This window comes from Stegostoma tigrinum, chromosome 3, assembly GCF_030684315.1.
Source record: "Stegostoma tigrinum isolate sSteTig4 chromosome 3, sSteTig4.hap1, whole genome shotgun sequence".
Taxonomy (NCBI): domain Eukaryota; kingdom Metazoa; phylum Chordata; class Chondrichthyes; order Orectolobiformes; family Stegostomatidae; genus Stegostoma; species Stegostoma tigrinum.
Window position 1 is genome coordinate 74,690,931 of NC_081356.1, and position 13,298 is coordinate 74,704,228.

Sequence of the window (13,298 nt, forward strand, 5' to 3'; positions counted from 1 at the left end):
CAGACAGTCGCCCGATGGTGGAATCGAACTCTGGTGCTGCGAGGCAGCAGTGCTCACTACTGAGCCACCAAGCATGAAGATGACACAAAGTGGGTGGGAGGGTGAACTGTGGGGAACATGGTGAGATGTTTCAGTGTGATTCGGACAAGTTGAATGAATGGGAAAATACATGGAAGACATAGTAAACAGTGGATAAATGTAAGGCTATCCACTTTGACAGCAAAGCAAAGGGCAGATTATTTAAATTGTGATAGATTAGAAAGGGAAAAGGTGCTTATACACCAGTCGCTGAAAGTAAGCATGTAAGTGCAGCAGAAACTGAAGTAGGCAAATGGTATGCTGGCCTTTATAATGACAAGATTCGAGTACAGGACTTTGGTGAGACCACATCGGAAGTATTGTTTACAGTTTTAGACTCCTCATCTGAGGAAGGATGTTTTGGGTAAGGAGGGGATGAAGCAAAGGTTTACCAGAATAATTCCTGGGATGACAGGGCTGATGCACGAAGAAATTGGTTTAGGACTATATTCATTAGAGTGTAGAAGAACGAGAGGTGAATCTCATGGGAACCTCTAAAATTTTAACAGAACTAAAACAGGATAAATGCAGAGAGGATGGTTCCAATGACTGGGGAGTCCAGGACCAGGAGTCACAACTTAAGGTTATCGGGTCAGCCATTTAGGACTGAGATAAGGAGAAATTTCTTAACTCAGACAGTGGTGAGCCTATGAAATTCTTTGCCACAGAAAGCAATTGAGGCCATAATACTGAATGTTTTCAAGGAGTAAGATATAGTTTGTTTAAACCAAAGGGATCAAAGGGTACGAAGAGTAAGTGCAAACAGGGTACTAAGTTGGATGATTCAGCTACTTTGCTACCTCAATATATTGCTTTGCTTTTAGAGCATTCAATGAAGGTTGTTAATTATTTTTCTTCAGCTAGCTACCAGTCAAATGAGAATATTGAGATGCTCGAAGATTTTATACTTTCATTTTGCAATGTTTGTGATAAAAATAATGAATTAATCAATATATATTTACAGCTTATGAAAATTACAAGCATTGCTATTAGTGATCAGTAGAAGAGTCAGCCATGGTTCAGTGGCAGCATTCTCAGAGTGAGACAGTTGTGGATTCAAGTCCCATTTTCTAGGTTTGAACAAGGAACCCAAGCAGACATCACAATACTGAGCAAGTTCCGCATTGTGTGAAGTGCTACCCTTCTGATGAGATGTTAAAAGGCAGATGAGAAAGTCACTGCCATTATTTGAATATCCCTCATTCAATATCTTTAAAACATATATTTCTCACATTAACACTCCCTTTTTTGAGCATAAAATGGGTGCCACATTTTCAATATTGCAATGCTGTCTGAGTTTTCGAAGTTTTTTTATTGGCTTTAAAGTCCTTTGGGATGCCCAAGTGTATGAGATGCCATTTAAATGAAAGTTTATTTCCTCTTTTTCATGTATTGGCAAAAATAAACCTGAATCTGACAAATACATTTGCAGGATGTTCCTTTTCAAAAAATTCTTGCCCCTATATGCTGCAAAAATGTTGATCAATCAATAAATCAGCACCACATTGTGCATGAATATAGGGATGTAGCATGAAGAAGATCAACTTTGCTTAGTTTCTAATCTGAATTCGTAAAGTTCTGATCATTAACTGCACCCACCAAAGCACAGAAAAAAAATTGTGGAACAATGCATCAGCAATATTCATTATTGTCTGCTCTACACAGTACTTGTGCATCAGAAAGTGCTACAAGACCACTGGAAACCTCCACTCTCTTGGCATCAAAACACTCAAGAACAGAGATAACAAGATGTAGAGCTGGATGAACACAGCAGGCAAAGCAGCATCAGAGGAGCAGGAAAGCTGACGTTTCGGGTTTGGGCTCTTCTTCAGAAGTCACACACCCACAGTCAAGAACAGGAGGAGTGAAGATAAAGACTAGTCATAAATGACAAAATACTGCTTTTCTTTCACAGAAATTTCCAAATTACAGCAATGATACAAAGTATTCTACTACTTTAAAGGTATCCTGAACTCAGTAACATTTGCCTTGGTATTCAAATGTGCTTTAATTTCTTTTGTCTAACATAGGGAAAGACAGAACCTAAGTAATAAGTGCACAGGAAGGAAGCATAGAATTGGTCCAACAGTGTATTTAGCATGGTGACTGCAAACTGTAGATTCTGGTAGCAAACTCCATAACAGCTGACCACCCGGTTAGGAAGATTAACCAACAAAGACACAAACGACGTGCAAGTTTTGGAAGGGTGGGTGGGTTAGTAAATCAGGTGGTGTTAACAGGTAGTGTAGTTTTAATTTGGAGCTAGAAACTAAGTGAAACACATTCCAGTTATATCCCCTCATATGTGAATGGCCTTATTCTATTGTTTGACCTCTCCCACCTTCATGTCAGCTCATCCGCTGGTGAAACACTTCCACACAGCTTAGTGAGCTCTGAACTTTACTATTCCAAACTCTTCCAGCTGATATCAATAAATTTGAAGTTATTTCAAACTTGCAGCAAATTCCATTCCACTACCATCCCATATTTGCAGATCATTACCAGCTCCCAGTCTTGGTTTTAAAATTCCAAATCCTTCCATAACTCTGCTGCACCCCCCCCACCCCTGTCACACCCACATGGCCTCTCATCTTTGAGATCGCTTCCAACATTTCAACGCTCCAAGACGTCTGCTCTTCTCTAATTCTGGTTTATTGTGTATTCCCAATCATAGCTGCTCTGCCATAGGTTACCTAGAACCCATACTGTGGAATTCCCTCTCTGCATCTGTGTCATTCTATCTTGTTATTCTCCTTTCAGACATTTCTCCAACCTCTCTGAGCAAACCATGGTCATCTAACCTAATATCTCCTTACGTGACTCGGTGTAAATTATTGTCTTTTAACTCAACTGTGACTCTACTGTGAGTCAGATTCTTTAGAGACTTTTAAGTGACTTCTGGATAGGCACATAGAGGATAGTAAAATGTAGGGTATGCAGGGTAGATTGATCTTAGTAGGAGAATAGGCCAGCACAACATCATGGCCCAAAGGCCTGTACTATGCTGTGCTGTTCTATGTTCAATGAAACCTTCGGACATTTCATTCTGCTTAAGCATTGCAGAAATATAAGTTGACATTGTTGTTTTACAAGATTGCCATTATTAGGTCAGATCAGGTGAAAATGACAGAACTTTACTGAAGGACAGTTGAGTTTCACAACAATCAAGATGCTTCCATAGATACTTTTTTCCTGCTGCTAGGCAACAAAACATTTATTGAATCCATTTCATGATTTTTTCTGGTTTCAAGTTCACACCTTCTAGGTTGTAAGCTCAATAACATACCCACTGGCTATGTTACCATTTGCTGTAATCAAATTCTTACCAATAACATTTCACTTCAATAGTACCCTCAAGGCAAAGCTAACCCCTGTAAAGGTCTTTCAAATGTAATCTGTCAAAGTTCTCATTGATGATTTTCACATTGCACTCACAGGCAGTGTTGGGAAAACATGCTTTTTAGGATCATACAGCAAAACTAAACCTTTTGGCCAAATGTGGCCATTCCAGCTCTTTGAAGGAGCTATCCAGTTAGTTCTGTTCCACTGAACTTTCCCCATAGCCTTTTTTTCCCATTTTCAAACATATCCAATCTCACTTTGAAAGTTGTTATAGGCTACCTATTCAAGATCATCAACAACTTTCTGTACAAAATTAAAATCTCATACTTTTCTGATACATTGGTCTTATATTTGTTTCTTCTTTTTATTGACCCTTTGCCAATGGAATCAGTTTCTCTCTGTCTACTTTTATCAAAAATCTTGCACTATTTCTCATCCTTTATTGAAATGAACAGCTTTGAAGGCATATATCACAAGAATATATACCGAAGCACAGTAGTGTTTAGATTATTATTCAGGTGGAAATCTTCCAAAATTATTACCTGACGTTGGTACTGGTTTGTACATCTCCAAATATTGCTCACCATGTAACACCTGCAATATGTACGAAAAACCCATTACATAATTGTGAATCCTTAGTAAGGCCAGAAAGGAATGTTTTCACATTCTTCACTTTTACATACTTTTTGCAAAATAAAAGTTTGCCATTCTCCTAAGACAATACAAAAAAAAGATTTTTTTTAAACAAATGATTTCTTAAAATAATTAGAATAAACAATAATATTAAACTACAAATTATGAGAAAACTCATTTTTAAAAGCAATAAGGAAGAACACGGGAATATAAAGAACCAGAGGAGTCCCAAAAGGTTAAAACATACTATACACTACCAAGTATAAAGTCATTTCCTTTACCACAAAACAAGCCTATTCTTTCTTGAATTTACTCTCACCTTTTCCATGGACTATCTGTTTCTCATATTCACATACTTGTCACCTACTCCTGCAGACACAGTCTTTATATTTTATTTCAGTTTCCGTAACCTCTAGGATATTGCCAGTGGGGATTCAGCAATAATGCTATTGAACATCAACTGGAGATGGTTGGGTGATCTCTTAATAGAGAGAATCTCACTGGAATTTGTGGGCCATGAATGTTACCTGCCACTAAACAGCCCAAGAGATAGTAGGAACTGCAGATGCTGGAGATTCTGAGATAACAAAGTGTAGAGCTGGATGAACACAGCAGGCCATGCAGCATCGGAGGAGCAGGAAGCTTGACGCTTCGGGCCTAGACCCTCCAAAATGTCAGCTTTCCTGCTCCTCTGATGCTGCTTGGCCTGCTGTGTTCATCCAGCTCTACACTTGTTATCACTAAACAGCCCAAGCCTGGATGTGGTCTGGGTCTTGTTGCACACGAACATGAGTTGCTTCACTGCCTCATGAGTTGCAAATGGTGCTCCACATTGTGCAATCATCAACAAACATCACCACTGGAAAGTTCATTGATGAAGTATCTGAAAATGATTGAGTCTGGGGCACTACCCTGAGGAACTTGAGGGCTCCTGTGGCATAGTGATAATGTCCATACCTTTTAATCAGGAGTTCCAGGATCAAGTTCCACCTGTTCCAGTAGAACATAGTGACATAGATAAACATGTTGATTGGAAAACATCAACCCTGAGGAACTCATGCAATCATGTCCAAGAACTAACGTGATTACTTCCAAAAACAAAACCATCTTCCTTTGTGCTACGTATAATTCTAAACAGTGGAGAGACTTTCCCTTGAAATCACCTCCAGTTTTGCTAGGGATCCTTCATGCCATTCTCAGTCAAACACTGCCCTGGTGTAGAGGGCAGTCATTCTCACCTCCTCACAGGAGTTAACAGAAAAAAAAATTAGCTCCTTTATCCATGTTTGGACCAAGGTTATAATGTGGGCAGGAAATGTGTGGCTCTGGCACAATCCAAACTCCACAGTGAGTAGATTATGATGTTTGATCATATGACTGATGACCCTTTCTTATCAGTTTGTTGATAATCAAGTATACACAGGTAGGATGGTCATTGGCCGGGTTTGACTTATGCTGCTTTGTTAGACAGGACTTGCTCAGGCAAAAATCCATATTGCCGGGTAAACGACAGCTCCACTGGAACAGCCTGACATAGAACATAGCTAGTTCTGCAGCACACACCTTCAAGTGAGTTTTTTTGGAACGTTGTCAGGCCTTTTGTGATATTCGGTGCATTCAGCTGTTTCTTAATATCAGTGCAGTGAATCTATTGATTGAAGATTTGCATTTGTAATGCTGCAGACCTCAGGAAGAGATTGAAATGGATCTCCTCAGCTTTTTGAACTGAACGTGGGTGCAATGGATCAAATGGGCCTTTTACATTCTGTAACATTCCACACATTATTTACATCTGGATACAGAAGTGCAAAGCTTAGATTCGACGTTGGCTGTGGAACTACTTATCCCTATCTATTGAATGCTGATCTATTCATTGGCACACAAGTTGCCCATTGTGCCTTCACCATTTTTCAGTATGGCCAGTTCTGCTTCTGGTATGCTCCCTTCTGCATTCTTCACTTAAGCAGGACTAATCACTCAGCTTGATGGCATTGATTATGTGCAGGATATGCTGTGCCATGTGGTTGCAGATTGTGTTTGAGTACAGTTCTGCTGCTGCAGATAGCCCCCATGCCTGGCTTTACATTGCAAGACCTGTTCAAATTTTGACCCGTGGAACAATATGCTGAGGCATGTAACTGAATAGAGGGTTATCCTCAACATGAACACAAAACTTCAAATCCACAAGGACTACGCAGTGGTCATTCCTACTGATACAGAGACATCTGCAACAGACAGAGTGAGAGGACAAGGCTCCTCTTACTCGTTCCCACCCCACCTGATGCGATCGACTCTAGCAGCTATATCCTTTCGGACTTGGTCATCTCCAACTGCAGTGCCGTTACTGAACCAATCTTGATAATGAACAATGAAGTCCCAGATCAGAGCACATTCTAGGCCTTTACCCCCTCAGTGCTTCTTCCTAGTGGAATTCAACATGAAGGAGTATTGCCAAGGGGAAGTGGGGCAGTAGGTGGTAATCAACAGGAGATTTCCTTATCCATGGTTGACTTAATAAGACTTCATGGGAACCAAAGACAATTTTGAGGACTCTAAAGGCACCTCTCCCTATCTCCCCTGTACACCACTGTGTCACCACAACTGGTGGATCTGTACAGCCAATGGAATAGATATAGTGATCGTAATAGTTGGGATATTATCTGTAAGGTTTGATTTCTTGAGACTTGATTCCATGACTGTGTGAGGCTGTTGTCTGATTAGTCTGTGGAATAATTCTCCCAGTTGTGGCGCAAGCCCCCAGATAACAATAATGAAGAGTTTGCAGGGTCAACAGGGTTTGTCGTTATCTCTTCCAGTGCCTAGGTCAATGTCAGGTGGTCCAATCAGTTTCATTCCTTGCTTTTGACTTCGTAGCGAATTAGATACTATTGAGTGGCTTTCTAGGCCATTTCAAATGACAATTAAGAATCAAATACACTTTATGAACCAGACAAGATAAAGACAGCAGATTTTCTTCTCTAAAGAACATTAGTGAACTAGATCAATTTGAACAATAATTGACAATAACTACATAGAAACCACCAGTCTAGCTTTTAATTCCAGGTTTTATTGAATTCAACTTTCAGTGCTATCCATGGAGACTTAAAGCCATGTCCCCAAATCATGAGTCTGGATGACTTATTCAGAGACAATATAATTACACACATCCTCCCACTGACTGTAAGGAACATATGTCTACTTTAGATGAGAGACAGTGATGCTAAACCTTAAGAAAATGCATCACAGAGTCAATTTATAACACGTGTCAGTATTTTGTGTCATTATACTACCAATGACGAAAGTAGACTGTTAGTCTTGCACTTTATAATGTATTTCATTTCCAATACATGATAGGAGCTCACAGGACTTGGGTAGTGTATTTGCACGAACTGACACTGGTTAACACAATTAGGTGTTTTTCTCAGTTTGAAATGATGCAACTTCTGGAGTGCCACAAAGATCAGCCCTAGGGTCTCAATTATTTATTCATTGTATTGATGATGTGGAGGAGGGGCAGAGTGCAATGTATCCAAATTTACTTAGGATACAAACATCAGTGGGGCACATGTCGTAAAGAGGACAAAAGGAACATGCAGTTGGATGAGTGAGCAAAGGCTTTGCAGGTGAGGTTTAATGTAGGAAAGAGAGAGGTGATAAACTTTGGTTGGAAGAATGAAAAGCAGACTATTATTTAAATGGAGAATGACTCCCAAAATATGCAGCACAAAGAGATCTGAAAGCCCCCAGGTTGCGGGGTGGTTTGCGGTGTGTGTTGGAGTTTAAAAACAGTTAAGACTTTTTTACGCTCTACAGGTAGTTCTACTTAATTTCAATAATTGCTTTCTTGCATTTCATCACACTATAGAAAATCACCATCGAAAATTGCTGTACCTGTGCAGCAGAAAGTTTGTGTTATCCAAACAGCATCCTCTATTCATCAATCACACTGCAGCCAATTCACATTAACAAAACATGAGTTATAGCAGAACTACCGGTACTGGGTGTTGGTGAGACAACACTGGCAATACTGTGTACAATTTTGGTCTCATATGTAGGAAAGGATGTACTAGCATTTGAGGTAGTTCAAAGGAGATCATAATGCTTAAATCTGGGATGAAGGGGTTGAATTATCAAGAACGGCTAAGCAGTACAGATCTTCAAGGTTTTGGAGTAGATCTGTAGCTCGGGTTGTGGGTGTTGAGGTTGGTTGGCTTGCCGAGCTGGTTTGTTGTTCCTCTCTGAGTGGAATGTTTTCTTAGCACCAACTGTGCCAAACCCCCTCAGAATCTTGTGTATTTCAAATAGAGCACCCCATATCTTTGAAACTATAATGAATAAGTTTCTGTACTGTTGAGGTTGGTTGGCTCACTGAGCTGGTTTGTTGTTCTGCAGACGTTTCGTTACCGTGCTTGGTAACATCCTCATGCAGCCTCTGATGAAGCGTCGGTGTGTTTTCCCGCCTGGTTTTTAAACTCTGGGGTCCGTTACGATGGATTGTCTCACTTCCAGGTTTTCTCCGTAGTGGAATGTGTACGGGGTCGAGATCAATGTGTTTATTAATAGCATGCTTCATGGAGTGCCATGCTTTCAGGAATTCTCGTGCTTGTCTCTACCTAGCCTGTCCCAGGATCTTGGTGTTGTCCCAATCGAAGTCGTGGTTCTCCTTGTCCATGTGGATTGAGATGAATGAGTATTGGTCATGCCTTTTCGTAGCCAGTTGGTGCTCATGTATTCTTGTTGTTAGTTTCCTTCCTGTTTGTTCGACTGGGACAACACAAAGATCCTGAACAGGCTAGGCAGAGACAAGCACGAGAATTCCTGGAAGCATGGTACTCCACAAAGCATGCTATTAATAAACTCATTGAACTCGACCCCATGCACATTCCACTAAGAAGAAAACCTGGCAGTGAGACAATCCATCGCAACGGACCCCGGAGTTTAAAAACAGGCGGGAAAACACATCGACGCTTCATCAGAAGCTGGACTGAGGATGTTACCAAGTATGGTAACGAAACGTCTGCGGAACAACAAAACAGCTCAGTGAGCCAACCAACCTCAACAGTACAGAAGCTTATTCATTAGAGTTTCAAAGATCAAGGGGTGCTCTAATTTGGAATACACAAAATTCTGAGGGGGTTTGGCACAGTTGGTGCTAAGAAAACATTCCACTCAGAGGGGAATCTTGGACTGAAGATATTGTTACAGATTAAGGGGACACTCATTTATAATTAAGATGCAAAGGAATTTCATCTCCAAGGGGGTGGTGACTGCCTGGAATCTTCTACATCAGAGTTGTGGAGGCTAGATTAATGTAAGTATTTAAAAGCAGTAAACAGATTTTTGAAATACCAGTGAGCCAACAGCTACGCTAAACTGGCATAAACAGGAGTTGAGCCAGGATCTTGATGAATAGTGGTACAGGCTTGACAGGCTGAATGGCCTTCTCCTGCTTTGTTTTATATGTTCTTATTGCAAAATCTACACGTTGTATTTCCTAAATATTACAGTAATTTTACAAATTTATTCCTGAACGTCGTATTTGATATTAAATCTTTCAGGTATAATCTAATTAACATTGTGTGCCAAAAGTTAAAATCCTGGAATACTTCACCCCTAATGACTTAGGTGCAAGTGGATCCACATGACCTTAGTGGTTCAAGAAGGCAACTCATCACCAATTTCTCATTAGCAACGAGAAATGACAACAAATGCTGGCCCAGTCAACAACACCCATATCTTTAGAATGAACTTTAAAAAAATGGTTATCCTTAGTCTGTGATTGGTAATGTTCTTTCTCCAACACCTCAAAGATACACGTGGGACTGCATTTTGGCCTACCTTGTCAACAATTGATTTGAAAGCAGAGGGTCTTGTAAAATCAAGCAGATGGCTTTCCAATGCTCACACAGCCCCAATCTGCCTGAAATTTTGCAAGGCCACATTAAGGCCTTACAATCCATCCTTGTCAGTACTTTTTTTTCCACAGCAAAGGAGACCACACCATGCAGGAGCTTTAGCTGTAAAGTTGGTGTTGGTAGTGTGGCAAGTTCCTACTTTATGGGTTCTCTGAGTGCATCAGAGGCATCTTCCTCTTGCAAAACATCAGCTCGTACACCATCCATTAAAGTTCAAAATTCCCCATTTTAATTTCCCATGTCACAGCCTCTTAAACCATATTCACCACACCCCTCCTCACTGGCGCCTGCCAGACTGGCCTAAGAGAAATCCCAGGCATATGAGTTTAAGTCTGGGTTATCTTTACCAGGACTGACAACAGAGGTCAACACTTCCATCTGATGCTTCTAGAACTATGGAGCTGCTGGTCATCCAAATAGTCAGCAACTCTATAAGCAGGAAACATTTAAAATGACTACAGCAACTTGTTAAATCCAGTCCACTTGATCAGTGTAAGACATACTACAACTATTACACCTCCCAGAATCTGACAATGTAGTTTCATAATATTAGAGATTCAGCACTACATTTATATAATTTAGTCCCCAAACAGTAGCAGTCTAATTTTTCCTTTGATTTCAGTCAAAAAATATCTCCTGGTTAAACCTCCCTTGGAAATATGAGATGCACTATTTGCCAATGGAAAAAGTATTTATCAAACAAACCTACTCCTCCTCAGCATTTAAACTGGGACTGCTTTTTCAACTAGGTGCTGATCTTTTCAGAAATCTTTATTCACCTGAGACACACTAAATTAAAATATACACCAGCAGGAATTCCACCATTTCAAGATGAGTGTGGAGGGACTAAAGGAGAATTAGTTTTAAAATGGGTTAGTTCATAATTAAGACTTCCAAATAGGTGCTTACTGGAGGAAATAGGCATCAAGGATGCTTGTGGTAGAATCTGTACAAATAAATACAAAGCTTCTTCAAATTGAGATGATGAAAGAAATTGTATTTGGAAACATGAGAGAAAGTGCATAATAACAACTTCACAGGTATAAATATGATATAAATATGAAAATGTATCAGATACTTTGAAATAATATTTTAATACAGTGATCGGTAATGGTGCAACATGTTAAAGTTAGTTCCTCAAGCTGATGACAGGGTCATACAAAAAGCTAGCTTTGTAACTACACACGAATTTGAGCAAGATTGTCAATAAAACAATCTACACTTGCCTTTGTGAAGTCAATGTTCAGTCCAGAAATCGATGCAAGACCACCATTCATGAAACCTTGGGCAGGAATTACCCCAAAAGTAGGCAAACAGGAGAATTCTTCGTTTCTTTCAAAAAGGAATTTCAAGTGGTCTGGATCCTTTGTTGTCATGCCAACTCCCAGAGCATACAGAATAGGCTCCAGATTGGTGTAGGTATATTCAGTGAAAGGAATTTTTTTACCTACAGCTTCAGCCTATAAGTTAAAAAGACACATCATTTCAATATTTCATTTTTAAAATATTTTAATTAAGTCATGCAGGAAATTAAAAAAAATTAGTCTCAAAGTGATTGCCTAAAGGAAAAATAACACTAAACGTTTTGAGCAGCTCACTGGCTAGAATTGTGCAGTCCAATCCTCTCAATAACAAGCTAGCAGGTTTGCAGGAGAGCAACATCATGTGCAGTGGCATAAAGAGAGGGAGCCATGCCTACCAATTACCTGTGTTGACTGGAATTTTAACAGTGACAGGACAAGAGTAAGGTGGCCTCAATCAAGGCCAATCATCAAATAATGGTGTCTTATGGGCATCTCCATGCCACCTTTGATATTTTACTACTTCAACTATATCGCGCCTCTAACACAGAAAAAAAATCCAATTCATTTCAAAGATGCAAAGAAACAAACTAACGGCAAACAAAGGAAGACATATCTGCAAATGCTTGGTCACAAGCAAGACCCTGAAAGAAGCCTTTAGAGAGGAATTTGTATTGATTTATTCACTCATGGGATGCGAAAAACCCATACACCAATTGATCGTCCACAACCCATATGCCTTCAACAAAGTCATTTTCTTCAAGCACAGCACTTCACATAGCAGCAATGTGGCAACATCTGAGGTAAGTTGGGAGTTCTAGTACAAGACAGAAATTGCTGCAGAAATTCAGCAGGTCTGAACATTCTGAAGGAGGGTTACTGGAGCTGAAATGTTAATTCTACTTTCTCTTAACCGATGTTGACATTCTGTTTTTGTTTCAGTTTTCCAGTTTTGTACTAGCAAGTTCAGGATTTTGGCCAAGCAGCAATGAAGGAAGAGAGATACATTGTCAAGTCAGGATAATGCACAATTGGAATAGGAACTTGGAGGTGGCAGTGTTTATGTGCAGCTACTGCCCATTTCTTTTTTGATGGTAATCATCTCAATTTTGGAAGGAGCTTCTGTGGTGGGTAGCCACAGTACTCTTTGTATATGCTGCACACTGTCACCATGCTGTGCCTTGGGTGGAGGGATTAACATTTAAGTTGATGAACGCGTTACCAAACAAGCACATTACTCGGCCCTGAACGATTTCAGAACGGCACTCACCGAGGCATATAGACAGCACTTCTTCACAACAATGAAGTTCCATTTTCTATGGTACAAAGAATCAGAGAATCCCCACAGTGTGGAAACAGGCCATTTAGCCCTTTGCATTCACCTTTCAAACAGCATCCCACGCAGATCCAGCTTCCCATCCTATCGCTGTAACTCTGTACTTACCAAGGCTGATCTACCTAGCCTGCACATTCCTAGACTCTATAGATACTTTATCACAGCCAATCCAGCTAACCTGCAGATCTCTAGACACTATGGACAATTTAGCATGGTCAATTCACCTAACCTGCACATCTTTGGAAACACATGCATAGTGAGTTTTGAGAAGATTTGTAGCTCAGGTTGAGGTTCTGAATGTGCGTTTGCTCGCTGAGCTGGAAGGTTCGTTTTCAGACGTTTCGTCACCATTCTAGGTAACATCATCAGTGAGCCTCTGACGAAGCGCTGGTGTTATGTCCCACTTTCTATTTATCTGGTTAGGTTTCCTTGGGTTGGTGATGTCATTTCCTGCACTGGTGATGTCATTTCAAACACCTTGCAAGAACTGTGACAAACACTACATTGGACAAATTGGCAGAAAGCTAGCCACCAGGATACATGAACATCAACTAGCCACAAAACGACATGACCCACTATCACTCGTATCCTTACATACAGATAAGGAAGGACGCCACTTTGATTGGGACAACACATCCATCCTAGGACAAGCCAAACAGAGACATGCACAAGAATTCCTAGAAGTATGGCATT

At 40.2% G+C, this 13,298-nt stretch overlaps 1 protein-coding gene across 2 annotated transcripts in view; it reads right to left on the reverse strand.

Annotated features, from left to right (window-relative positions):
• hsd17b4 (hydroxysteroid (17-beta) dehydrogenase 4) overlaps positions 1-13,298 on the reverse strand; it is a 123,162-nt gene that overhangs the window by 46,281 nt on the left and 63,583 nt on the right. For both annotated transcript variants that reach the window (XM_048527665.2, XM_048527664.2), the window contains 2 exons: positions 11,195-11,428; positions 3,963-4,014 (listed from right to left, as the gene is read on the reverse strand). In XM_048527665.2, the coding sequence (XP_048383622.2) occupies positions 3,963-4,014; positions 11,195-11,428 (286 nt within the window). The remainder of the gene's footprint in view (positions 1-3,962; positions 4,015-11,194; positions 11,429-13,298) is intronic.